General features: G+C 37.4%; 2 protein-coding genes and 1 long non-coding RNA gene across 3 annotated transcripts in view; 2 read left to right on the top strand and 1 right to left on the bottom strand.

Moving 5' to 3' along the window:
* Nucleotides 1-1,558: 1,558 nt before the first annotated feature.
* The window catches only part of LOC123532002 (uncharacterized), a 116,230-nt gene continuing 90,162 nt past the window's right edge, over nucleotides 1,559-27,626 (top strand). Inside the window, exons 1-2 of the mRNA XM_045313333.2 lie at nucleotides 1,559-1,601; nucleotides 4,802-5,038. Coding sequence (XP_045169268.2) covers nucleotides 4,810-5,038 — 229 coding nt within the window. The 5' untranslated portion in view covers nucleotides 1,559-1,601; nucleotides 4,802-4,809. The remainder of the gene's footprint in view (nucleotides 1,602-4,801; nucleotides 5,039-27,626) is intronic.
* LOC128547034 (WD repeat-containing protein 75-like) overlaps nucleotides 7,305-27,626 on the top strand; it is a 29,726-nt gene continuing 9,404 nt past the window's right edge. Inside the window, exons 1-7 of the mRNA XM_053518610.1 lie at nucleotides 7,305-7,380; nucleotides 11,688-11,875; nucleotides 12,984-13,139; nucleotides 14,650-14,846; nucleotides 16,389-16,576; nucleotides 25,581-25,750; nucleotides 25,925-26,111. Coding sequence (XP_053374585.1) covers nucleotides 7,349-7,380; nucleotides 11,688-11,875; nucleotides 12,984-13,139; nucleotides 14,650-14,846; nucleotides 16,389-16,576; nucleotides 25,581-25,750; nucleotides 25,925-26,111 — 1,118 coding nt within the window. The 5' untranslated portion in view covers nucleotides 7,305-7,348. The remainder of the gene's footprint in view (nucleotides 7,381-11,687; nucleotides 11,876-12,983; nucleotides 13,140-14,649; nucleotides 14,847-16,388; nucleotides 16,577-25,580; nucleotides 25,751-25,924; nucleotides 26,112-27,626) is intronic.
* LOC128547035 (uncharacterized) lies at nucleotides 18,272-18,613 on the bottom strand. The gene is made up of 2 exons (XR_008366268.1): nucleotides 18,577-18,613; nucleotides 18,272-18,435 (listed from the first exon to the last, which is right to left on the bottom strand). It is a non-coding gene; the product is annotated as an uncharacterized LOC128547035 (long non-coding RNA).

Genomic DNA, 27,626 nt, shown 5'->3' with positions numbered 1-27,626 from the left:
ATCATCGTACCATCGTGGTTTCACCATCGTACCATCGCGTTTTCACCATCGTACCATCGCGTTTTCACCATCGTGTTATTATCATCGTACCATCGTGGTTTCACCATCGTACCATCGCGTTTTCACAATCGTACCATCGCGTTTTCACCATCGCACCATCGCCTTCCGGTTAGAAATGCGTAGTCCCGTACACTTGTATTTTTGTCAACAATAGATGAATGTATCTCAATGTATTTTGTGAGAAGAAATTTACCATTTAGATTCTGCTGTTTTGCAAAATCTTTTACAAAATGTTCAGTGCTCAATGTTCATTAATACTGTAAAATCTTCAGGCCACGTTCTTTGTATTTTAAGTATGCATGAAAGTAAATAAAAAGCTGGGTGTAATAGTCACATTATTCAAACTCAGCTTATTCGTGTTAGGACGTAGAAGGTATACATAATGCAATGTGAAAATGAGATTGTATCAAGCCTGTATTTTACTGACACATATACTGTACCACTGCGCATGACCACCGGAAGGCGATGGTACGATGGTGAAAATGCGATGGTACGGTGGTGATAACGCAATGGTACTATGGTGATAACATAATGGTACGATGATGATAACGCGATGGCACGATGCTGAAAACGCGATGGTACGATGGTGAAAACGCGATGGTACAACGATACGATGGTGAAAACGCGATGGTACGATAATGAAAACGCGATATTACATTGACATTTCACCATCGTACCATCGCGATTTCACCATCGTGCCATCGCGTTTTCACCATCGAACCATTGTTGTTTCATCATCGTGCCATCGCGTCATCGCGTTTTTCGTCATCGTACCATCGTGCATCGCGGTTTAGTATTCAATAAAAAGTCACGATTGTCCAAACGGAACACCGTACTTTGTTGCGCTAATTACAAATAACATTTATTCTTTAACCACTTGTGCTTATAGTAATGTTAAATGCCGTTATAATACGGGGACCTGTATACTGGATATTTTGCGTACAGTACTAATTTTTCCTGCATTCCAATTCAAAGAAATGAAAATACATGTAGTAGTTTTTATTCAGTATATCAGACAGAAAACATCTATTCTTCTTAAAACAGTCAGCTTTTCATAGAAATTCTTATGTTTTTTCTCTCCACGCCATTGTTTACATATGAGCTGATTTAGGGTGTACAGTATAGCTTTGGTCATTTTTTATATTATTAGTTTAAAATCCACATTTTAACAAACTTTCCAAGATTTCTTTAATATAAATCAGAATAATAATGTATTCTCTTTTCAAAAACATTCAGCTTTTTAAATTTCTATCAAATACTTTTCATTCACTGACTTTTTTACACATACACCATTTTAGTCTATAGGGGATAGCTTTATTTTACATTTGATGACATACGAAAATTAACACAACAAGCAAATATTTAAAATGTATGTCAGAATATCTGTTTGCATGCCAGTAAAAGAATGATAGGAAAATTTATACAATAATTCAAGTCTAAATATAAAATTTATCAATCTATCCTCTATACCCTAAAATCCGCTATACCCTAAAGAACTGTAACAGTTTCATGAATAGTGAGTGACTTCCGGATACGCAGAGGTAAGATTTACCTGATGATATTTATATAAATAATGATATTTATTCACAGCAGAAAGAGAAGTAGTTGCCTCAACGAAACATTATTTATTGTCTTTAGTTAAAAATCTTAAAATTGTCGGAAAACTACTGAATCTAATAAAGACATTTAACATAATCATAGACTTAAGAATCTATATTTAGAAAACACAAAATATATCATATAATGAACAATTTATTTGACCTGTCAAAATAGTCAAAACATGTTCCCGACTTTCATTATATTCCAATTTGACTAAAGTACTTGATCTTCTATGTACTTTAGTCAGATTGATTATATTCACGTCTATATAAGATTAACACGAAAGCCAGAACATGTTTTGACAGGTCAGTTAAATAGTACAATACATGTAACTATGTTTATTAACTTTGTAGGTGAAATTAAGTCAACCAAGTGATGGCTCATTTTTTCATTTAAAATTTCTTATAATATAACACTTCAGATACAATTAATTTTTCCTTCATGCATAAAATATTGTTAAAGTACTTTTGTTTTTGAAATAAACTCACTGCCGAGGATCTGCGACGCGTGCCTTGTACAATTTATCTTCCTCAGGGCACTAGACAACTTTTGGGGACAGGTACCCATACCCTCAGGAAGGGGAATTTTTCGACATCTTAAGACGAAAAGGGGAAGTTTAAACCATGTATATGTAACTATATTTCACACTTATTAATACTGTTTTCAGTCATTCCTAACTGATGTGACTATATTGCAACAGTAATCTTCCTTAGAGACACTATATAGTATTAAAAGAAAGAGTTCATATCTATTTGTGTCAAACAACCTATCATCAGGGGAATTTTCTTCTGAGAAAGGGGAAAAAAACATATTATTTTAGGAGGGGAATGGTACCCATATTCGGCCCCAAAAATGGCCGAACGAGTGCCCTGTTCCTACAACATTACATCTAGATATCTTAATCACTTAATCATTTTAAGAAATTTATAGCGAAAAAAGGGTTTTATCTACTACATAAATTTTGTACAATGCATAAATAGGGTAAATAATTTTTAAAATGAAATCAGCCACTAGCTAGAGTGATAAGTATGGTATTTAATACTATGGGGTTTTTTTTTTGTTTTTTTTGTGTCCAATTCAATTTTAAATAGACAAAAGCCAGTCTATACTAGAGAGGACTAATGTTAAAACTCCTAACTGGCTCCTAGTCTATGATAAGAGTGTTTACATTTTTAGCTCACCTGTCACAAAGTGACAAGGTGAGCTTTTGTGATCGCGCTGCGTCCGTCGTCCGTGCGTGCGTCCGTAAACTTTTGCTTGTGACCACTCTAGAGGTCACATTTTTAATGGGATCTTTATGAAAGTTGGTCAGCATGTTCATCTTGATGATATCTAGGTCAAGTTCGAAACTGGTCACGTGCCACCAAAAACTAGGTCAGTAGGTCTAAAAATAGAAAAACCTTGTGACCTCTCTAGAGGCCATATTTTTCAAAAGATCTTCATGAAAGTTGGTCTGAATGTTCACCTTAATGATATCTAGATCAGATTTGAAACTGGGTCAATTGTCGTCAAAAACTAGGTCAGTAGGTCAAATAACAGAAAATCTTTGTGACCTCTCTGGAGGTCATATCTTTCATGGGATCTGCATGAAAATTAGTCAGAATGTTTATCTTGATGATATCTAGGTCAAGTTCGAAACTGGATTATGTCTGGTCAAAAACTAGGTCAGTAGGTCAAATAATAGAAAAACCTTGTGACCTCTGTAGAGGCCATATTTTTCATTGGATCTGCATGAAAATTGATCAGAATGTTTATCTTAATGATATCTAGGTCAAGTTCGAAACTGGGTCACGTGCGGTCAGAAACTAGGTCAGTAGGTCTAAAAATAGAAAAACCTTGTGACCTCTCTAGAGGCCATATATTTCACAAGATCTTCATGAAAATTGGTCAGAATGTTCACCTTAATGATATCTAGGTCAAGTTCAAAACTGGGTCACGTGCCTTAAAAAACTAGGTCAGTAGATCAAATAATAGAAAAACCTTGTGACCTCTCTAAAGGCCATATTTTCATGGGATCTGTATGAAAGTTGGTCTGAATATTCATCTTGATGATATCTAGGTCAAGTTCGAAACTGGGTCCTGTGCGGTCAAAAACTAGGTCAGTAGGTCTAAAAATAGAAAAACCTTGTGACCTCTCTAGAGGCCATACTTGTAAATGGATCTTCATAAAAATTGGTCAGAATGTTCATCTTGATGATATCTAGATCAAGTTCGAAAGTGGGTCACGTGTCTTTAAAAAGTAGGTCAGTAGGTCAAATAATGAAATGAAAAAACCTTGTGACCTCTCTAGAAGTCATATTTTTCATGGGATCTGTATGAATGTTGGTCTGAATGTTTATCTTGATGATATCTAGGTCAAGTTTGAAACTGGGTCAACTGTGATCAAAAACTAGGTCAGTAGGTCTTAAAATGGAAAAAACCTTGTGACCTCTCTAGAGGCCGTACCCTTGAATGGATCTTCATGAAAATTGGTCAGAATGTTCACCTTGATGATATCTAGGTCAAGTTTGAAACTGGATTACGTGCCACCAAAAACTAGGTCAGTAGGTCAAATAATATAAAAACCTTGTGACCTCTCTAGAGGCCATACTTTTCATGGGATCTGTATGAAACTTGGTCTGAATGTTTATTTTGATGATATCTAGGTCAGTTTTGAAACTTGGTCAACTGCGGTCAAAAACTAGGTCAGTAGGTCTAAAATTAGAAAAATATTTTGACCTCTCTAGAGGCCATATTTTTCAATGGATCTCCATGAAAATTGGTCAGAATTTTTATCTTGATGATATTTAGGTCAAGTTCAAAACTGGGTCACATGAGCTCAAAAACTAGGTCACTATGTCAAATAATAGAAAAAACGACGTCATACTCGAAACTGGGTCATGTGGGAACAGGTGAGCGATTCAGGACCATTATGGTCCTCTTGTTATGATTTAATGTTGTGAGCAGAGACAGTCTGTATATCCTGATAATTTTAACATCACTTCTCTAAGAAAGTATCAGAATAGACTTGCTTTCGTCTCTATGAAAAATGGAGTTCGTAGGTTCGAACCCCTATTGATGCATAATTTATAGTGTCCTGTGGGATGATTAAACGATACTCGTATTTTCGATAAATAAATTATGTAACATTTTATTTTTAAAGGGATCGCAATGTCAAGTGGCGGGGTATCAGAGGACAGCGATCCTCTGGGTGCAGAGGCTAGTGGTACATCCCCAACGAGTGTTACAGCGGGGACAGACGACACTGTTAGAGACCAACAATGTCCCCAAGAACCGTCATGTAGATATAGAGAACTAGAAGTGCCACAAAAACTTTGCAAGGATTCTGAGATAGAGAAGAGACTTGAAGAATTAGCAAAGAATGCCACTCCTGCTCAAGGTAAAGTTGTTTATTAAAGGGACTAACATATACAGTTAAGGCGTAAAATAATTTCTTTCAAAAATTCATAAAAAGTGAGTTCTTTGAACTAGTGGTACAAACTTATTGACATAAGATTTTTGCAAGATATTACAAATAATAAACACTATTGTACAGAAGGTAGTAAACCGTGCACGGCACTTGAAATAATGCAGAAAATAAATTTGTATTCTTCTTGCATTTTTACCAATATCTGACTTTTATTTCTACACACTGTATCAGTTTTTAGTGCCATATATACAGTAGCTTTAACATGATAAATATACTTATGGTGTGTTTTAAGCTCACCTGAGCCAAAGGCTGAAGGTGATCTTTTGTGACCGCTCGATGTCCGTCGTGCGTTGTGTGTCAACAATTTCTAAAAAATCTTCTTCTTCAAAACCACTGGGTAGATTTACACCAATCTTCACAGGAATGATCATTGTTTGGTCCCCTTTTAAAATTGCCCAAAGAATTGAAATCCATGCAGAACTTTGGTTGCCATGACAACCGAAAGGAAAATCTTTAAAAATCTTCTTGTCAGAAACTGTTAGCCGGATTTCAAAAATATTTTGTAGAAATGATCTCTAGGTGACCTTCTACCAGAATTGCCTAAGCCATTCTGTTTCGGCTTGTTGGACATGCAGAGTAGATGATCCCTATTGATTTTGGGGTCGCTCTGTTAAAGATCAAGGTACTTCAACTTTATAAGATGATTTGACATGCAGAGTAGATGACTGCTGTTGATTTTGGGGTCACTCTATTAAAGGTCAAGGTCGCAGCGGACAGAACATGGAAATCCATTTCTGGTCAATAACTTGAGAACCGTTTGACCTAGAACCTTAAAACTTCATAGGACTTGCAGAGTTGATGACTCCTATTGTTTTTGGGGTATCGCCATCAATGGTCAAGGTCACAGGGGGCTGAATATAGAAAACGCTTTCCAATTAATAACTTGAGAACCACTTGACCGAGACTGTTGAAACTTAATAGGATGATTGGACATGCAGTGCAGAGTAGATAACCTCTACTGATTTTGGGGTCACTGGGTCAAATTTCTTAGAAACTAATACAGCTAAAACATAGGTACACTTTTTTCATCAGTAGGTTAGTTATGAGGGTAACAGTCATAACTCTTGCGTGAATTTGAATCAGAATTATAGAACTTTTACTACTTAGATAATTGGTAATTAATCAAATCTGTGAAAAAAATTTTTTTAAGCATAGAATGCAACCAAGCAACTAATAGCAGACTGGGTTTGATTGAACCTGTTCATGAGAGATAATAAAGTCTGTAAAACCCCTCATGCCCCCTAGCATCAGTTAAAGCAGAATTCTATTATCATAAAAAATAAATGTAGTACATTTAATGTACCCCTTGATCCCAAAGAACCAGATAATATGAGCTGCACCATGAGAAAACCAACATAGTGCATTTGTGACTAACGTGGATCCAGACCAGCCTGCACATCTGCACAGTCTGGTCAGGATCCATGCTATTCGCTTTCAAAGTCTAATGCAATTAGAAAAACCATTCGTGAACAGCATGGATCCTGACCAAACTGCACAGATGGGCAGGCAGTTCAGGATTCGTGGTGGTCGCAAATGCACTATGTTGGTTTTCTCATGGTGCGACTCATAACACCACAAATCCAAATTAGTCTAAATCATATTTATAAAATTGGTATTTAAGATTTATAGATTTGACTTTTTATACATTAAAATCAGAGCTCCAGATAAGCTTTTGGTGCAGTTGGGTATTTACCCATCACTTTTGTCTGAACTGGGTATTGGAAATTTGAACTGGGTAAAAATAATATCATTAACCATTTTTCTGCAACCTCTATTACATTTTATCAGCGTAAAATTGTTTACAAAGCTTCCAATTAACACCGATCAGCGGACTAAATGGTCCTGTGATTTTTCCGATAAATTGCAACCTGTTCTACGGTAACGTATAACCAGTCAGTCAAATCTAGCGTTAAAGTCTCGTACCCGTTCTAGTAATAAGAAAAATGCGATACGCAGGCGATGTTTTACAAATTGGGTATTAGGGAATTTTACTTGCGTTTCAATACGCACTCTGTATGAATTCATTTGGGTTTTCTGCAATTTTAAATACACAAATACGCAGCTTATCTGGAGCTCTGTTAAAATTGTTAATCATCAGTAGTTGAGTAAATAGTGCCTGCCACTTTTCAGCAACAAAAAGTGATATTCTATATTCAGTGTTTTCATTTGTAGGGCTCTTACTGTGTTACGGTGAAGGGAAGGGATCTGACTGTGAAAAGTATGTCAACATCCACAACAGGCAAACCTGTGAAGTAAGTTACTCTTGTAATTGAGCAATTTTCATTTTGTTGTCGTGGTACACTGTAACTGCTGAACCACTTTCAGCCAAGTCTTTTTCCTCAACCCCCCATACCACCATTTCCCCCTCTTTGATTTCTCTGTACATCTGAATGTGTGCCATGCGTATCTCAAAAAGTATTTGATCTGGAGTCATCAAACATATAACAGTATTTGAAGTTGTGCACCTTGGGTTTTGTTTGTGATTTCATTCAGTCAGACCATAGTTATCACCATTGGCTTAGCCAGAAATATAATGCATTAAGGACCAAAATGTTTGTCTCACATATCTAAAAAAAGTAATTGACATAGGGTCAAGAAACATTTTAGGAATGTTGTTTAGCATGTGAAATAAGGCACCCAGTAAAGGTTCTAAAATTGAAAAGTTTTTATTGCATGTATCTTAAAATGTATTTACCAAAAGTCATGAAACATGGAATTACTTTTCAGCATGTGTAATTTTGCACCTTGGGTTTTTTGGGGATTTCACTCATGACAGCCAGATTAGAGTTTTGCACTTGACTTAGTCAAAACTTGCATAAAATGCCTAAACTGTTGTGTTGGCTTGAAGGTACTAAAACAACTATTTGACCAGTACTCATGAAACTATATTAGAATGTTGTTCAGCATGTGAAGTAATGCTCTTTCTACACACAGCAAGAAAATTCTATTCAGTCTCTTTAAATACGGTTTATGTTGCGTTTCTTTATTATGTGTTGTAGTAGTCATAACCCCACCCAACCATCCCAGTGACTCACAACCCCAACCCACCATTAACAAATAACATATGACAGTACAGTGCCAGGAAGTGGGAACACCAACATCTTATGGACTCACTCTGGAGCCTCCGTGGCCGAGTGGTTTAGGTCGCTGACTTCAAATCACTTGCCTCTCATAGATGTCGGTTCGAGCCTCACTCGGGGCATTGAATTCTTCATGTGAGGAAGCCAGCCAGTTAGCTTACGGAAGGACGGTGGTTCTACCCAGGTACCCGCTCATGATGAAATATTGCACAAAGGGGCACCTGGGGTCTTCCTCTACCATCAAAGCTGGGAAGTCGTCATACGACCTACAATTGTGTCGGTGCGACATTAAATAAAACAAAATAAATAAATATGAACTCACTCTAGTTTCATTATCTGATTTTTTATTTTATCTCACTTCTTAAAAAATGTTGTTTTTATTATTTATCAGAGATTTATTTGTAGTGTCGGTGATGTAATGAAAAAATAAACTCAATAATAGGAAATAACATTTGAATGACTTTGCAACAGTCACGTGATATCCATAGTTATGTGGTATTTTTTGGTAGCACTGATCAATGTAGCACTAGGAGAGGTTCGATGTGGAGAGTTTTTGCCTTTGCCTGTCCTTCGGTAGATACATGTGTTTATGCATGTAGTCTTAAAATCTTTGATTGTTATTATCCTCAGTATGGGTTGAACTGTAATACATACTTCCTTCTGACGATCAGCTGATGATGTAATGTTGATTAGAATTCTTTAAGGGCCAGTCATTTCTGAGAGTTATTGCCCTTTGTTAATATTTAACATCTTCCTGTAATTGATTATGTTTCCCCCTCTCTGGGGGAGACATATTGTTTTTGCCCTGTCCGTCCGTCCGTACATACGCCACACCTCATTTCCGATCAATAACTGGAGAACCATTTGATCTAGAACCTTCAAACTTCATAGGGCTGTAGGGCTGCTGGAGTAGACGACCCCTATTGTTTTTGGGGTCACTCCGTCAAAGATCAAGGTCACAGGGGCCTGAACATTGAAAACCATTTCCGATCAATAACTAGAGAACCACTTGACCCAGAATGTTGAAACTTCATAGGATGATTGGTCATGTAAAGTAGATGACCCCTATTGGTTTGGGGGTCACTCCGTTAAAGGTCAAGGTCACAGGGGCCTGAACATTGAAAACCATTTCCGATCAATAACTTGAGTACCACTTAACTCAGAATGTTGAAACTTCATAAGATGATTGTACATGCAAAGTAGATGACCCCTATTGATTTTGGGGTCACTCCGTCAAAGGTCAAGGTCACAGGGGCCTGAACATTGAAAACCATTTCCGGTCAGTAACTTGAGTACCACTTGACCCAGAATGTTGAAACTTCATAGGATGATTGGTCATGCAGAGTAGATGACCCCTATCGATTTTGGGGTCACTCTATTAAAGGTCAAGGTCACAGGGGCCTGAACATTGAAAACCGTTTCCGGTCAGTAACTTGAGAACCACTTAACCCAGAATGTTGAAACTTCATAGGATGATTGAACATGCAGAGTAGATGACCCCTATCGATTTTGGGGTCACTCCGTTAAAGGTCAAGGTCACAGGGGCCTGAACATGGAAAACTGTTTCTAATCAATAACTTGAGAACCTCTCGACCCAGAATGTTGAAACTTAATAGGATGATAGAACATGCAGAGTAGATGACCCCTATCGATGTTGGGGTCAATCTGTTAAAGGTCAAGGTCACAGGAGCCTGAACATGGAAAACAATTTCCAATCCATAACTTGAGAACCACTTGACCCAGAATGTTGAAACTTCATAGGATGATTGAACATGCAGAGTAGATGACCCCTATTGATTTTTGGGTCAGTCTATTAAAGGTCAAGGTCACAGGGGCCTGGTCATGTAAAATCATTTCCGGAACATAACTTGAGAACCACTTGACCTAGAATGTTGAAACTTAATAGGATGATTGGACATGCAGAGTAGGTCACTTGATCAAAGGTCAAGGTCACAGGAGCCTGAACAGTGACTTGAGAACCACTAGGCCAAGAGTGTTGAAATTTAGCGGGATGACTGGACATGCCAAGTAGGTGATCCCTATTGCAGCCAACCATCAGTGTCTCTTTGACTTTCACTCCTTACCCCTATTGACTTCTTGTCTATAGCACTTTGCATTGGGGGAGACATGCGCTTTTTTACAAAAGCAATTTCTAGTTGCAATTTCTTTGATGCTCCTGGTTTGTATGCAGTCCAGGTTCACCATTCTGACATGCAAAACAAAGATTCAGCAAATACATCTTTAAAACTCATGTCACTTGTAATATTGCTGTTGTGAAATCTCACTAAATCGCCTGATAAATAAAAACGTCATGTTGCTGAGACAAGGAGTTTGTGCATGAAAAAAATTCTGTTTTTCAAAATTTTACCAAAGTCTGAAGACTAGCCAAATGTGTCATACAAACCTTTTAAATTTTCAGACTACTCTACTGTTTAGATTATCCTGTCTCTTTCACTGTCCGTGTCACTAAATGATGTCACATTACATGACAATTGACTGGGACATCATTTATTGACTGTACCATTTGAAAGTCTTAGGCTTTGTTAAGATTTTGTTCAATAACTGGTTACATGTATATGATAAAATCAGTCTGTGTTTTGTGAATATTCTAGTATATTTATGTCTCCCACCACACAGTGGTGTGGGAAACATACTGATTTACTCCAATCTGTGTGTCTGTCTTTCATAAAGCTTGGTCGCACTCTAAGTTGAACATTTCTCATCCGATTTTCACCAAACTTAAACAAAATGTGTTTGACCATAAGACCTCGGCCAAGTTTGATATCTAGCCAAATTGGTCCAGGCATATTGGAGTTATGGCCCTTGAATTACCAAAAATCGGCCTTTTTGCTCTTGTCAGCACTCTAAGTTGAACATTACTCATCCGATCGTCACCAAACTTGAACAAAATGTGTTTGACCATGAGACCTCGGCCAGGTTTGATAACTAGCCAAATCGGTCTAGGCATTTTGGAGTTACGGCCCTTGAATTACTGAAAAAGCAGCCTTTTTACTCTTGTCCGCACTCTAAGAACATTTCTCATCCGATATTCACCAAACTTGAACAAAATGTGTTTGACCATGAGGCCTTGGCCAGTTTCGATAACTAGCCAAATCGGTCCAAGCATTTTGGAGTTATGGCCCTTGAATTACCGAAAAAATCAGCCTTTTTACTCTAGTCTGCTCTCTAAGTCGAACATTTCTCATCCAATCTTCACCAATCTTGAACAAAATGTGTTTGACCATAAGACCTCAGGCAAGTTCGATAACTAGCCAAATCCGCCCAGGCACTTTTGAATTATGGCCCTTGAATTACTGATTGGATCCACTCATCGAGACCATCTAATTAGATCCACTTGTCTAAACCATCTAGAGAAACTAGACATTTTTCATAGGGGCAGTTGTGGGAGACATGCGCTTTTCTCAAAAGCATCTCTAGTCTTATATGAATTAAAGAAAAATTGTGTCTTCTTATTACAGACACAAGGTAGACAGGAACCAGGAGTTCACCTGCGTGATTGGTCATCCTAATGGTCAATGTGTAGCTACAGGATGCAAGGATGGAAAGATTTACCTGTGGTACAACTTTCTACAGGAAGATAAGGCAGTGAAATCTGTGTTACATTGGCATTCTCTACCTGTCAGGGACCTCTGCTACACACAGGAAGGTACGATTCTGTTTTCATCTTTACAGCTAAACAGAAAACTGAAGTTATGTATTGACTTGAGTTTGAAGATCTGTCCCAAAATGTTACCTTTTCTTCTTTGTCAGATCTGTATACATGGGATATTTTTATTCACATCTGTTGCAATATTATAATGTTTACAACTACTATATTTAATATTGCATGTTTTTACATCAATGATCTAATAGATCTTGGAAATATATTTCAATGTAGGTTTCAAATTTATGGTGATGTGATATATAATCTTCATATGACATCTTGCGGTTAAATCTAAACTCACTCACTCACTCACTCACTCACTCACTCTTCATTAATCATTTTCAAGACAGTCAACCAGTCAGACCCTCATGTTTTGAGACTGGTCTCCTACAAGGTTTTTTTTTTTTACCCAATGTTATAAAAATGTGGACCAGTCTAAGACTGCATCCTTACGAATTGGTCAGTTTTAAAAATGAGGTTATAATATCAGCCAATCAGATACTGGTGTTTGGTCACTATTCTCAACAGTGCTTCATAATTCAGTATGATATCTTTAGGCCTTAGGTTTGCTGTGAAATTGTTCAAATAAATGGGCATGAAATTGCATGTTTTTTGCCAAAAAAGCTTTTTTTGTGGATATGAATGTGGATTTTATCTTTTTAAGAAAGAATAAAAGGATATTTTATTTGTTTATTGGGATTTAATAACTTGTATTTTTGTAACCAGAAAATCAACTGTAACAGTTATTTTTGACACAAAATTTCATAGTAACTATCATAGAGGATGGCATGGGATATACATACTGATCCTTAACATACAAAAATCAGAACACAGTCTGCTAGCTGTGTGGTATAGTTATAGGGACAGTTTTAGTCAAATGAATGTTAACAGTTGTTTTGTTTTTGTGTTATGATGTTGTCAGTAGATTTAAATGTTGTATCAAAATTTCACATTAAAATTTATAGCAACATCATGAAAATACTTTTTCAAGAATTCATATCCCTTAGGCTATTAAATAACTGGTTTTCCCAAACAAGTTTTCATTCCCACAAAAGCAATTTCATATGTATACATGTAACTTTGAAATATAAATTTGCCTATTTTTCTTTAGGTTCGTACCTTCTTAGTGGAGGTCATGAGTGTGTGTTAGTTAAGTGGCATCATGATTCAGGGTACAAGGACTACTTGCCGAGACTCGGAGCTCCGCTCAATCACATAGTATGTTCCTCGGATAATCTTCTATATGCTACATGTTATGATGATAATGGTGAGATTCTATTCTATTACCTTTATATTGCATGAAAAATAATGTAAAAGAAATAAATGCGACAATTGCGATTTTGTAGTCCTTGGAAAATGGGGGAAAATCCTTGAAAAGTACTTGAAAATTACTTGAATTTTGTTTTGAAAGTTCTGGACTGACCCTCTATGGAAAAATGTACGATCAGAATGGTAAATGTGGGGAGGCGTTAGCCAATTTCCAGTAAATCATACTGACCCCACACTAAAACCCTAATATGAATTAAGGCACCGCCTGGGGATTTATCTTTTATATATCCACTCACGAAGAAACTATTCAGTGAGCCTTTGTGAGAACCTATTCACTTGAAACAGTCATATTTTCATTTAGTGTCATCATACCTGTTACAGCAAATATCATACTTTACAAAATTTACAGGAAGCCGGTGTGACAGTGACGTCATTCACCATGTTCTGGTAGTGGCTTTAGGATTTTTTTGTTTGTTTGCACTCCACGCAGAAACTTGATGTCATTTACACTTCCTTACTGTTTAAAAAGTGTTTTTCAGTTGCATATACATTTTTGATTACGAAAAAGAATCATGTTGGCTCTGTTTACGAATTTCTGTAATTTATTCGCGGTGCTCTGTTGCTCTTACAGACAGCCAGTCTGCGGAGTGTACATAAACCAGAACTGGAAAACTTTGAAAAAATTGCCTCGGTATATGCAGACAACAAAGACGAATAACTATATATTGACGTTACTATCACGGGGATTTTCATTCCCAACGCTTTGCGCCGTGGATAAATCTCCTATAATTGATTTGTTTTATAGACCACTTATTTTTAGCCTAGAATGATATGAAAATCTACTGACCCTTCAAGGTCACTCTGTGAAAATACTGAAGTCTTATTGTAGGTAAAACAATCAAAAGTTGAAGGGCTGATAGCTGGGTCTTCAGATAATACTCTAAGTCTTGTACTGATTTGATAGGCTACATTTTGCAAAGATTACTGTGAGATTCTATTACCTGTAATGTATATTGCATAGAAGTTTATGAAAGAATTCCTGTAGTCACATGTTCAAAAAGTGAAAGAGTATTGACTGCATCTCAGAATAATACATTAGCTGAATATAGTGAAAAGTAAAAATGTACTAAGTGTGTACATAACAAAACATGAAATATAAATCTAACCTGAATATATGAGCCGTGCCATGGGAAAACCAACATAGTGGCTTTGCGACCAGCATGGACCCAGACCAGCCTGCGCATCCGCGCAGTCTGGTCAGGATCCATGCTGTTCGCTAACGGTTTCTCTAATTGCAGTAGGCTTTAACAGCGAACAGCATGGATCCTGACCAGACTGCGCGGATGCGCAGGCTGGTCTGGATCCATGCTGGTCGCAAAGCCACTATGTTGGTTTTCTCATGGCACGGCTCAATTATATTCTATTTATTGAGCTTCAAATGCCTGTAGTTTCTGTAACCTAAAATGTTTCTTGATAATTTGTACTCAATGCAGTGGTTCTGCTTTCAGTGATCCAGATAGTGTCAAGTAATTTTGACATAGAGATGGTGTATCAAGGTCTAACAAGGGGCCACCATGAAACCAGAACCCGCGACCCATTTCCTATTGGCATGGCATATGACCCTAAATCTCAGACCCTGGTTCTCAATGGGAAGCCGGGACACATACAGTTTTATTCTGTTCATGAGGACAAACAGCTGTATAATGTAAGTTTATATCAAATATTACTTTCAAATTGATTGATTCACTGTTTTATTTGTTTTGGGTTAATGGTTGTTTTTCAATAGTATTTCAGTTACATAAATTCATGCAGTTGAATTATAACCAGTATTTTTAAATTCATTACAAGAATTAACATGTTCTCTGCAAGTAGCTGCAAACTACACTTGAATCAGAGGTAGAGGTCATGTCAAATAACTTAAAACACAATGTTTTCTACCAAATCATAGTGGAGAATTGCTTGGAGAAACCAGTATATTATTTATGGGTAATTTAAACTTGAAAGCTCAAGGTTAAGTGCTTGATGCACATGGGGTCAGTTTACACATAGAAAAGAAGTATATATCATGTGTATGGGCATTGTGGGTGGCTGTGTTGAAATCAGTCATGTCTCTCAATCCATCCATCGTTTTCAGGAGGGCTATCTCTAAAACCTTTGACAGATCCTCAGATAACTACATATAAATGTTCACCATCATGCTATACACACTTGACTAATAAGTCTGTTTAAAGATCAGATAGCTTAATTTTATGTCCAGTCCAAAATCATCTTCTAAAACATTTTTTTTTTAACTATAATGTTAACCTAATGAAGACAGTGTGCAGAGGATACAACCCAGGTCACTTGTTCCAAGATCAAGGTCAAACTTTGAAGTCAGTGGACAAATATTTTTATTTATTTTATGCTCTTCAGCGAAATACTGAAATTTATCGGTGAAATAAAATTGATATTTTCACTGTTTCTCAAACAGTGAAAATATCATTTTTATTTTTCACTTGTACGGAACTACATTTGAATGTGAAATAATATGAATTATAGATAGAAAATTCCTTGCAAAATATTCTTCAGTGAAGATATAAATGTATAAAAAATAACAGGATCATAAAGACTTGCATTCTATTATAAATAAATATAAAAGAAATCATGAAACATAATAGAACTATTTACATTTTTTCTGCAAAGATATTCTGATGTCACGATATTGTGACGTCATGATGCGATGCACGTGACGTTGCACGAACAGACTGGATATAAGTTTGTTAAAACCATTAAAATACATAAAATAAATAGAAAATTTGTTTGTTTCAGTGTAATATTGAAATATATTTCACTCGTGAACACCATAATTTACATTTTCACTCGTGACTGCGCCACTCGTGAAGATATTACATTATAGTGTTCACTCGGTGAAATATATTTCGATCTTACACTAAAACAAACAAATATCCTCTATTTCATATCCACTCAATATTGTCTTAACAAATGGAAAGAATTTCCATAAAACTAGCAGCAGCTGTAAACCTCACCAAGACAACTTGAAGAGCGTACAACGTAGGCTAGTAGGAACAAAGGTCAATGTTACACTTATTTGTCAAAGATATAATAGACTAATTTTGTGTGCACTCTGTATGTTACAACCATCAGATGTCAAGTTCATTAAGTCGGCCTATAGAGCATTTACCATTTCTGTAGTGAAAGGTGTTCTTTTGCATACAGATTCTTCACTGTCTGTCATAATACATTGCAGCTAGACATAGTTTGCCAGAACTACATCTCTCCAGAGAATTTAGAGAAGCCATTGGAAATAACTGAAGTGATACAAGCAGACTTTGACAGTAATGGGGAGTGGTTAGCAACTGTAGAGTATTGGAATGATGGGGTTATGACCCCAGAGATGAGGCTTAAGTTTTGGCATTTTAATGAGGAAAAACAGAGGTTTGTTTAATATTAATCTTTAGCCTGCTAGATTTCTAAAATGCACTGGTTCATCATTCAATTTGGACAAAACCATTTATTATTCGAAGATGTGTTCGATGAAATTTTACTGACTGACAGATCATGATCAGACTGCACAGATGTGGTTAATTACTATGTCTCCCTCAGGAGACATATTGTTTTTGCCCTGTCCGTCCGTCCGTCCTTCCGTACGTCTGTCCGTACGTCACACTTCATTTCCGAGCAATAACTGGAGAACCATTTGACCTAGAACCTTCAAACTTCATAGGGTTGTAGGGCTGCTGGAGTAGACGACCCCTAATGTTTTTGGGATCACTCCGTCAAAGGTCAAGGTCACAGGGGCCTGAACATTTAAAACCATTTCCGATCAATAACTAGAGAACCACTTGACCCAGAATGTTGAAACTTCATAGGATGATTTTTCATGAAGAGTAGTTGACCCCTGTTGATTTTGGGGTCACTCCGTCAAAGGTCAAGGTCACAGGGGCCTGAACATTGAAAACCATTTCCGATCAATAACTAGAGAACCACTTGACTCAGAATGTTGAAACTTCATAGGATGATTGGTCATAAAGAGTAGATGACCTCTATTGATTTTGGGGTCACTCCATCAAAGGTCAAGGTCACAGGGGCCTGAACATGGAAAACCATTTCCGATCAATAACTAGAGAACCATTTGACCCAGAATGTTGAAACTTCATAGGATGATTGTACATGCAAAGTAGATGACCCCTATCGATTTTGGGGTCACTCCATTAAAGGTCAAGGTCACAGGGGCCTGAACATTGAAAACCATTTCCGGTCAGTAACTTGAGAACCACTTGACCCAGAATGTTGAAACTTAATAGGATGATTGGTCATGCAGAGTAGATGACCCCTAACGATTTTGGGGTCACTCTGTGAAAGGTCAAGGTCACAGGGGCCTGAACATTGAAAACCATTTCCGGTCAGTAACTTGAGAACCACTTGACCCAGAATGATGAAACTTCATAGATGATTGGTCATGCAGAGTAGATGACCCCTAACGATTTTAGGGTCACTCTGTTAAAGGTCAAGGCCACAGGGGCCTGAACATGGAAAACCATTTCCAATCAATAACTTGAGAACCTCTCGACCCAGAATGTTGAAACTTCATAGGGTGATTGTTCATGCAGAGCAAATGACCCCTATTGTTTTTGGGGTCACTCCGTTAAAGGTCAAGGTCACAGGGGCCTGAACATTGATAACCAGTTCCAATCAATAACTTGAGAACCACTTGACCCAGAATGTTGAAACTTCATAGGATGATTGAACATGCAGAGTGGATGACCCCTATTGATTTTGGGGTCAGTCTATTAAAGCTCAAGGTCACAGTGCCCTGTTCATGTAAAATCATTTTTTGGAAATAACTTGAGAACCACTTGACCTACAATGTTGAAACTTAATAGGATGATTGGACATGCAGAGTAGATGACCCCTATTTATTTTGAGGTCACTTGATCAAAGGTCAAGGTCACAGGAGCCTGAACAGTGACTTGAGAACCACTAGGCCAAGAGTGTTGAAATTTAGCGGGATGACTGGACATGCCAAGTAGATGATCCCTATTGCAGCCAACCATCCATGTCTCTTTGACTTTTGCTCCTGACCCCTATTGACTTCGTGCCTATAGGACTTTGCATTGGGGGAGACATGCGCTTTTTAGCTCACCTGTCACAAAGTGACAAGGTGAGCTTTTGTGATCGCGCGGTGTCCGTCGTCCGTCGTCCGTCCGTGCGTGCGTCCGTAAACTTTTGCTTGTGACCACTCTAGAGGTCACATTTTTCATGGGATCTTTATGAAAGTTGGTCAGAATGTTCATCTGATATCTAGGTCAAGTTCGAAACTGGGTCACGTGCCATCAAAAACTAGGTCAGTAGGTCTAAAAATAGAAAAACCTTGTGACCTCTCTAGAGGCCATATATTTCACAAGATCTTCATGAAAATTGGTCAGAATGTTCACCTTGATGATATCTAGGTCAAGTTCGAAACTGGGTCACGTGGGGTCAAACACTAGGTCAGTAGGTCTAAAAATAGAAAAACCTTGTGACCTCTCTAGAGGCCATATTTTTCATGAGATCTTCATGAATATTGGTCAGAATGTTCACCTTGATGATATCTAGGTCAAGTTCGAAACTGGGTCACGTAGGGTCAAAAACTAGGTCATAAGGTCTAAAAATAGAAAAACCTTGTGACCTCTCTAGAGGCCATATTTCTCAATGCATCTTCATGAAAATTGGTCAGAATGTTCATCTTGATGATATCTAGGTCAAGTTCGAAACTGGGTCACGTGGGGTTAAAAGCTAGGTCAGTAGATCTAAAAATAGAAAAACCTTGTGACCTCTCTAGAGGCCATATTTTTCATGAGATCTTCATGAATATTGGTCAGAATGTTCACCTTGATGATATCTAGGTCAAGTTCGAAACTGGGTCATGTGGGGTCAAAAACTAGGTCAGTAGATCTAAAAATAGAAAAACCTTGTTATCTCTCTAGTGGCCATATTTCTCAATGGATCTTCATGAAAATTAGTCAGAATGTTCACCTTGATGATATCTAGGTCAGGTTCGAAACTGGGTCATGTGCGGTCAAAAACTAGGTCAGTAGGTCTAAAAATAGGAAAACCTTGTGACCTCTCTAGAGGCGATATTTTTCAATGGATCTTCATGAAAATTGGTCAGAATGTTAACCTTGAAGATATCTAGGTCAAGTGCGAAACTGGGTCACGTGGGGTTAAAAACTAGGTCAGTAGATGTAAAAATAGAAAAACCTTGTGACCTCTCTAGAGGCCATATTTTTCATGAGATCTTCATGAATATTGGTCAGAATGTTCATCTTGATGATATCTAGGTCAAGTTCGAAACTGGGTCACGCGGGGTCAAAAACTAGGTCAGTAGGTCTAAAAATAGAAAAACCTTGTGACCTCTCTAGAGGCCATATTTCTCAATGCATCTTCATGAAAATTGGTGAGAATGTTCAGCTCTATGATATCTAGGTCAGGTTCGTAATTGGGTCATGTGCGGTCAAAAACTAGGTCAGTAGGTCGAAAAATAGAAAAACCTTGTGACCTCTCTAGAGGCCATATTTTTCACGAGATCTTCATGAAAATTGGTGAGAATGTTCACCTTGATGATATCTAGGTCAAGTTTAAAAGTGGGTCACGTGGCTTCAAAAACTAGGTCATTAGGTTGAATAATAGAAAAACCTTGTGACCTCTCTAGAGGCCATATTTTTCAATGGATCTTCATGAAAATTGGTCAGAATTTTTTATCTTGATGATATCTAGGTCACATGTGCTCAAAAACTAGGTCACTATGTCAAATAATAGAAATAACGATGTCATACTCAGTTGAACACTGGGTCATGTGGAGATAGGTGAGCGATTCAGGACCATCATGGTCCTCTTGTTTACAAAAGCATTTTCTAGTTTATACTTAATTGTTATATTTATGCAGTGCTAATAGTCCCAATTCTTGTGTCCAACTCCTCCCACACTACTAGTATTAGCCTGATTTGCTTCAAACTTCAACAAATGAACAAGTTTGGTGTGCAGATGACCATAAAGGATAGCACTTCTACTGTGACTATTTTTACTGCAGTTATGGCCCTTTGATAGTTTTGCTGTATAGAATATAGAGAAAAATCTTTTGTGTCCAACTTCTCAACACTATTTAAAGGATATGCTTGAAAGTTTCATAGATGGTGGACCTTGATATGAAGATGACCATAAATAATGGACTTTTTTCTGTAGCTATATTTTTAGTTCACCTTAGCCAGAGGCTCAAGGTGAGCTATTGTGATTGGTCACCGTCCAGCATTATTATGCCACTAGGTCGAAAAGAGGCCCCGCCCCAGGGGTCTCGAGTTTTACATAGACTTAAATAGGAAAAAAATTAAAAATCTTCTTGTCTGAAACCACAAGACCTAGACCTTTGATGTTCAGTATGTAGCATTGCCTTGTGGTTCTCTACCAAGATTGCTTAAATTATGCCCCTGGGGGGAAAAGAGGCCCTGCCCCGGGGGTCCCAAGTTTTACATACTTATATAGGGAAAAAAATCTTCTTGTCTGAAACTGCAAGGCCTAGGCTTTTGATTTTTGGTATGTTGCATTGCCTAGTTGTCCTTTACCAAGATTGTTCAAATTATGCCTCTGGGGTAAAAAGAGGCCCTGCCCTGGGGGTCCCAAGTTTACATAGACTTACATAGGAAAAAGAACTTCTTCTTGACTGAAAATCTCCTCGACTGAAAGTTCAAGGCCTAGGCTTTTGATATTCAGTATGTAACGTTGCCTAGTGGCTGTCTAACAAGATTATTCAAATTATGCTCTTATGTGAAAGTAGGCCCCGCCTAAGGGTCACATTGTTTTTATATGACTAAATAGGAAAAAATACTTCAAAAATAACCTGATCATATTTCCTAGACTGTTTAATTATAATTACCGTATGACCTAAAGTAACTAGGGGTCATTTGACTGTACCTACTGACCTACTTCCTTGTTTTTTAAGATACAGCCTTGAAATTTGGATGACATATACAGTTTTGCATACCAATCTTAAAACGGATTTTCAGTGACATCTTGACCTACTGACCTACTTTCTTGTTTTTTAGCTCACCTGTCACAAGTGACAAGGTGAGCTTTTGTGATCGCGCAGCGTCCGTCGTCCGTGCGTGCGTGTGTAAACTTTTGCTTGTGACCACTCTAGAGGTCACATTTTTCATGGGGTCTTTATTAAAATTGGTCAGAATGTTCACCTTGATGATATCTTGGTCAAGTTCGAAACTGGGTCACGTGCGGTCACAAACTAGGTCAGTAGGTCTAAAAAAAGAAAAACCTTGTGACCTCTCTAGAGGCCATATATTTCATAAGATCTTCATGAAAATTGGTCAGAATGTTCACCTTGATGATATCTAGGTCAAGTTCGAAAATGGGTCACATGTCTTCAAAAACAAGGTCAGTAGGTCAAATAATAGAAAAACCTTGTGACCTCTCTAAAGGCCATATTTATGTCTCCCCCAGGAGACATATTGTTTTTGCCCTGTCCGTCCGTCCGTCAGTCCTTCCGTCCTTCCGTCCGTCCGTCCGTCCGTACGTCACACTTCACTTCCGAGCAATAACTGGAGAACCATTTGACCTAGAACCTTCAAACTTCAAAGGGGTGTAGGGCTGCTGGAGTAGACGACCCCTATTGTTTTTGGGGTCACTCCGTCAAAGGTCAAGGTCACAGGGGCCTGAACATTGAAAACCATTTCCGATCAATAACTAGAGAACCACTTGACCCAGAATGTTGAAACTTCATAGGATGATTGGTCATGAAGAGTAGATGACCCCTATTGATTTTGGGGTCACTCCATCAAAGGTCAAGGTCACAGGGGCCTGAACATGGAAAACCATTTCCGATCAATAACTAGAGAACCACTTGACCCAGAATGTTGAAACTTCATAGGATGATTGGTCATGAAGAGTAGATGACCCCTATTGATTTTGGGGTCACTCCGTCAAAGGTCAAGGTCACAGGGGCCTGAACATTGAAAACCATTTCCAATCAATAACTAGAGAACCACCTGACCCAGAATGTTGAAACTTGATAGGATGATTGGTCATAAAGAGTAGACGACCCCTATTGTTTTTGGGGTCACTCCGTCAAAGGTCAAGGTCACAGGGGCCTGAACATTGAAAACCATTTCTGATCAATAACTAGAGAACCACTTGACCCAGAATGTTGAAACTTGATAGGATGATTGTACATGCAAAGTAGATGACCCCTATTGATTTTGGGGTCACTCCATTAGAGGTCAAGGTCACAGGGGCCTGAACATTGAAAACCATTTCCGGTCAGTAACTTGAGAACCACTTGACCCAGAATGATGAAACTTCGTAGGATGATTGTTCATGCAGAGTAGATGAACCCTAACGATTTTAGGGTCACTCTGTTAAAGGTCAAGGCCACAGGGGCCTGAACATGGAAAACCATTTCCAGTCAATAACTTGAGAACCTCTCAACCCAGAATGTTGAAACTTCATAGGATGATTGTTCATGCAGAGTAAATGACCCTTATTGTTTTTGGGGTCACTCCGTTAAAGGTCAAGGTCACAGGGGCCTGAACATTGATAACCAGTTCCGATCAATAACTTGAAAACCACTTGACCCAGAATGTTGAAACTTCATAGGATGATTAAACATGCAGAGTAGATGACCCCTATTGATTTTGGGGTCAGTCTAATAAAGGTCAAGGTCACAGTGGCCTGTTCATGTAAAATCATTTTTTGGAAATAACTTGAGAACCACTTGACCTACAATGTTGAAACTTAATAGGATGATTAGACATGCAGAGTAGATGACCCCTATTTATTTTGAGGTCACTTGATCAAAGGTCAAGGTCACAGGAGCCTGAACAGTGACTTGAGAACCACTAGGCCACTAGTGTTGAAATTTAGCGGGATGACTGGACATGCCAAGTAGATGATCCCTATTGCAGCCAACCATCAGTGTCTCTTTGACTTTCGCTCCTGACCCCTATTGACTTCGTGCCTATAGGACTTTGCATTGGGGGAGACATGCGCTTTTTTACAAAAGCATTTTCTAGTTTTCATGGGATCTGTATGAAAGTTGGTCTGAATGTTCATCTTGATAATATCTAGGTCAAATTCGAAACTGGGTCATGTGCATTCAAAAACTAGGTCAGTAGGTCTAAAAATAGAAAAACCTTGTGACCTCTCTAGAGGCCATACTTGTGAATGGATCTTCATAAAAATTGGTCAGAATTTTCATCTTGATGATATCTAGACCAAGTTCGAAAGTGGGTCACATGCCATCAAAAAGTAGGTCAGTAGGTCAAATAATGAAAAAACGTTTTGACCTCTCTAAAGGCCATATTTTTCATGGGATCTGTATGAAAGTTGGTCTGAATGTTTATCTTGAAGATATATAGGTCAAGTTTGAAACTGGGTCATGTGCGGTCAAAAACTAGGTCAGTAGGTCTAAAAATGGAAAAACCTTGTGACCTCTCTAGAGGCCATACTTGTGAATGGATCTTCATAAAAATTGGTCAGAATGTTATCTTGATGATATCTAGATCAAGTTCGAAAGTGGGTCACATGCCATCAAAAAGTAGGTCAGTAAGTCAAATAATGAAAAAAACGTTTTGACCTCTCTAGAGACCATATTTTTTATGGGATCTGTATGAAAGTTGGTCTGAATGTTTATCTTGAAGATATATAGGTCAAGTTTGAAACTGGGTCAACTGCGACCAAAAAGTAGGTCAGTAGGTCTTAAAATAGAAAACCTTGTTACCTCTCTAGAGGCCATACCCTTGAATGGATCTTCATGAAAATTGGTCAGAATGTTCACCTTGATGATATCTAGGTCAAGTTTGAAACTGGGTCATGTGCCGTCAAAAACTAGGTCAGTAGGTCAAATAATAAAAAACCTTGTGACCTCTCTAAAGGCCATACTTTTTATGAGATCTGTATGAAAGTTGGTCTGAATGTTCATCTTGGTGATATCTAGGTCAAGTTTGAAACTGGGTTAACTGCGGTCAAAAACTAGGTCAGTAGGTCTAAAATTAGAAAAATCTTTTGACCTCTCTAGAGGCCATATTTTTTAATGGATCTTCATGAAAATTGGCCTGAATGTTCACCTTGATGATATCTAGGTCAGTTTCGAAACTGGGTCACATGCAGTCAAAAACTAGGCCAGTAGGTATAAAAATAGAAAAACCTTGTGACCTCTCTAGAGGCCATATTTTTCATGAGATCTTCATGAAAATTAGTGAGAAATCACCTTGATGATATCTAGGTCAAGTTCAAAACAGGGTCACGTACCTTGGAAAACTAGGTCAATAGGTCAAATAATAGAAAAACCTTGTGACCTATCTAGAGGCCATATTTTTCAATGGATCTTCATGAAAATTGGTCAGAATTTTTATCTTGATGATATCTTGGTCAAGTTCAAAACTGGGTCACATGAGCTCAATAACTAGGTCACTATGTCAAATAATAGAAAAAAACGTCATACTCAAAACTGGGTCATGTGGGAACAGGTGAGCGATTCAGGACCATCATGGTCCTCTTGTTAAGATACAGCTTTGAAATTTTGATGGCATTACAGTTTTCATGCCGATTTTTAAACATACTTTCAGTGACCATCAATGTGACCTACTGACCTACTTTCTTGTTTTCTAAGCTACAGCAAAAGGATTTGGACCACCTGTAATATTTTTTTTACAGATTTCAAAAGTAATCTTGCATAATCTTTACCTTGACCCACTCGCCTAATTTACTTGTTTTTAAAGCTTTAGCTAAGAAATTTGTTCAAGCAAGCAACTTTACTCAGGTGAGCAATAAAGGGCCATCATGGCCTTCTTGTCTAGAATTATGGCCCTTTCTTAATTTCACAAAATAGGCCATATTTAAGAATTGGTGTATTCAACTCCTCATACACTTTTTAAAGGAATGGATTCAAAGTTGCTCAGATGCACAACCTTACCTGAATACAATATGCTTCAAACTTTTAGTTGAACATCCTTCATGTGAAGATGGCCTGTACTAAAAACTGCTATTTAGAGGATGGTACTGTATGTGGGGGCATCCCTGTCCAATGGACACAAATCTGGTTATGATAAATTTTCACTCTCATTTTAAAAAACTTGCATAATAGCAATTTTGATGGATTTTCAGAAAAAGAATAGTTTAATAGACACAAATTTGTTCAAGTCTTTAAAATTGGTTATCAGTTATGATAGAGAGTCTTTCAAATTCTTGTTATCCAGAATGATTAAAAATTGGCTCATTGTTTTATAGTGAATTGATAAACCCTCTGAACAAATTGTTCCAATTTTGAAGCTGAGAAAACTGTTCCTAAAAATGTGCCCCAAAATGTTTTATCAATACACACATATACACATATATATTGCTACATTGCTTCTTTACCAGAAATATAATATTTTCTATGATCTTACCACTGTTTCAGTTTTGTTCTCAACACCTCTGTTGAAATGCCACATGAGGAAAAGGTTCACTCACTTAAGTTCCGTCCAGTATCCACAACAGCATCTTCAGGTATGGAACATATGGCAGTGACATCAAGCAGCGATGGGAAATTCAAGATCTGGCTGTTGGTAGATGATACAGATATATACAGTAAGCTATTAATCAAGTCATAGTATTCATATTGGCCTTGTTACTTGTCCAAGGGTTGTTGTATTGGCCCCAGACAAGTAGAATCAGATATGGACCTTTTTCCTTATTTATGTCTTTTTAGCTGGGTCAGTACAGTTGTGGCATATTATACTGTATTTTCGCTTAATTATTCAGGAACCAATGAGAAGTGGATTTGTGAGTCAGTCGGGTTTTATCGGAACTTGCCAGCAGGTGAAGTGGCTTTCTCTGAAGATGGATCCTTACTGGCAGTGTTGTTTGGATCTTGTATTACTTTGTGGAACCCAGAGAATAACCTCTTTAAAGAAACATTTCAAAATACGATGTACCAGGACCCTGTAAGGTATGACGTTGTGTTCATACTATTGATTTGCTAACTAATCATGACATCAACCAGTCATTGATAGAGAAATGATTATTTGATGAAAATATTTGTCATCAGTGAATTCAAACAGCCTATATTTTCATCTCGCATCAGATACTGTGAAATCATTAATATTCGTATGGGACTGATTTTCGTGGATTATGTGGTTGTGTCAATCCACAAAATTTAATCCCAACGAACAGGTGAAACTCCCGTTCATTTTGAAGTTAAAAGTTGAAATCCACGAATTCATATCCCCACAAAATTGCCATTTTGACCAAAATCACGAAATTCAATGCCCACGAAATTAAATGAGTTTACAGTACGGAAAAAATATTCAATGATTTAACTGCTTGTTTTAGTTGCAAAGTTTCATGCGTCAAGGTGATGTTATCGTTATTACACTATTATTTTACTACATGTATTTAGTTGACTGTATTCACATTTTTATTTATCAATTAATGAGCATATAAAAGGAGTTCTGATTAGTTAGTATTATAGAAATTTGACCTGTCACACATTTCATTTTATATAGAATTGTTTTATAGCTTTTGAAAGGAAAGTCAATTTAAACAAGAGAACTACATATTACGGAAACTAGATATTGTAAATAAAGATCAATGCTTACAGCATCCAACAATATTAGATGCCTGTCATAAAAAAAAATGACATAAAAGGTATATAAGAAAAACTAGCCTGGCTCCCTGGCTGCATGGTTATTTTTATATAAATACTGGAAACATTTTGTAAGAAAATTTTACGCCTCTAAAATAGCACAATTTTATCTGATGGCTGAACCATACAGCCTGGTGAAAGTTGGCCAATGTAACCCTAGATTGCCCCTGTAAACTGTTAACTACTGAGAACCCTATAAATTGTGAGGCAATTAACTATCAAATGTAATGACAAGTTCTCCATACCAATTTGATAAGGGTCATTTGAGAAAACATCACATGTTGTTATTTTATAGAAGAGTATGATACTGAGCCCATTCAACAGTTTACTAGTAAATGTAAGTGTGAAATATTGTATGTGGATAATTATTTGGAGGTAACATTAACTCCGGATCTTTTTTATTATAATTTTTTAGGTTGTATTAAATGTTAAATATGAAAGCTCTAACTACAGAAAGTGTTTACTGTTGTGGTAAAATTAACCCTTACATCAAAAAAGTTCAAGACTTAGTGTATTTTATGTAGAGAAATGAAAGAAAACAGAAAAGAAAGACAGCGCTTGTTTCATGGTCAAGAAAAATACAGACTTGTACTGGTACATAATTGAGCGATTTTTGGGTTTTTAATGAGCTAATGACAATACACTGGCAACATACAACAGCTGATAATAAACGACTAATACACTAACGATAGGAGGGAATTCAGACAAACCAGTGTCAAGTCAGTGTATTTCAAGATTGATGTCAGATTTACCTGACAAAAACTGGTATCTAGTTTCTGGTATAAAACTGACAAAAACAGGGTAACAAACTGACAAATT

This window comes from Mercenaria mercenaria, chromosome 11 (genome assembly GCF_021730395.1).
Source record: "Mercenaria mercenaria strain notata chromosome 11, MADL_Memer_1, whole genome shotgun sequence".
NCBI lineage: Eukaryota > Metazoa > Mollusca > Bivalvia > Venerida > Veneridae > Mercenaria > Mercenaria mercenaria.
Note: the sequence above shows the minus strand (reverse complement) of the source record. Positions and strands in the feature narration are given on the sequence as shown.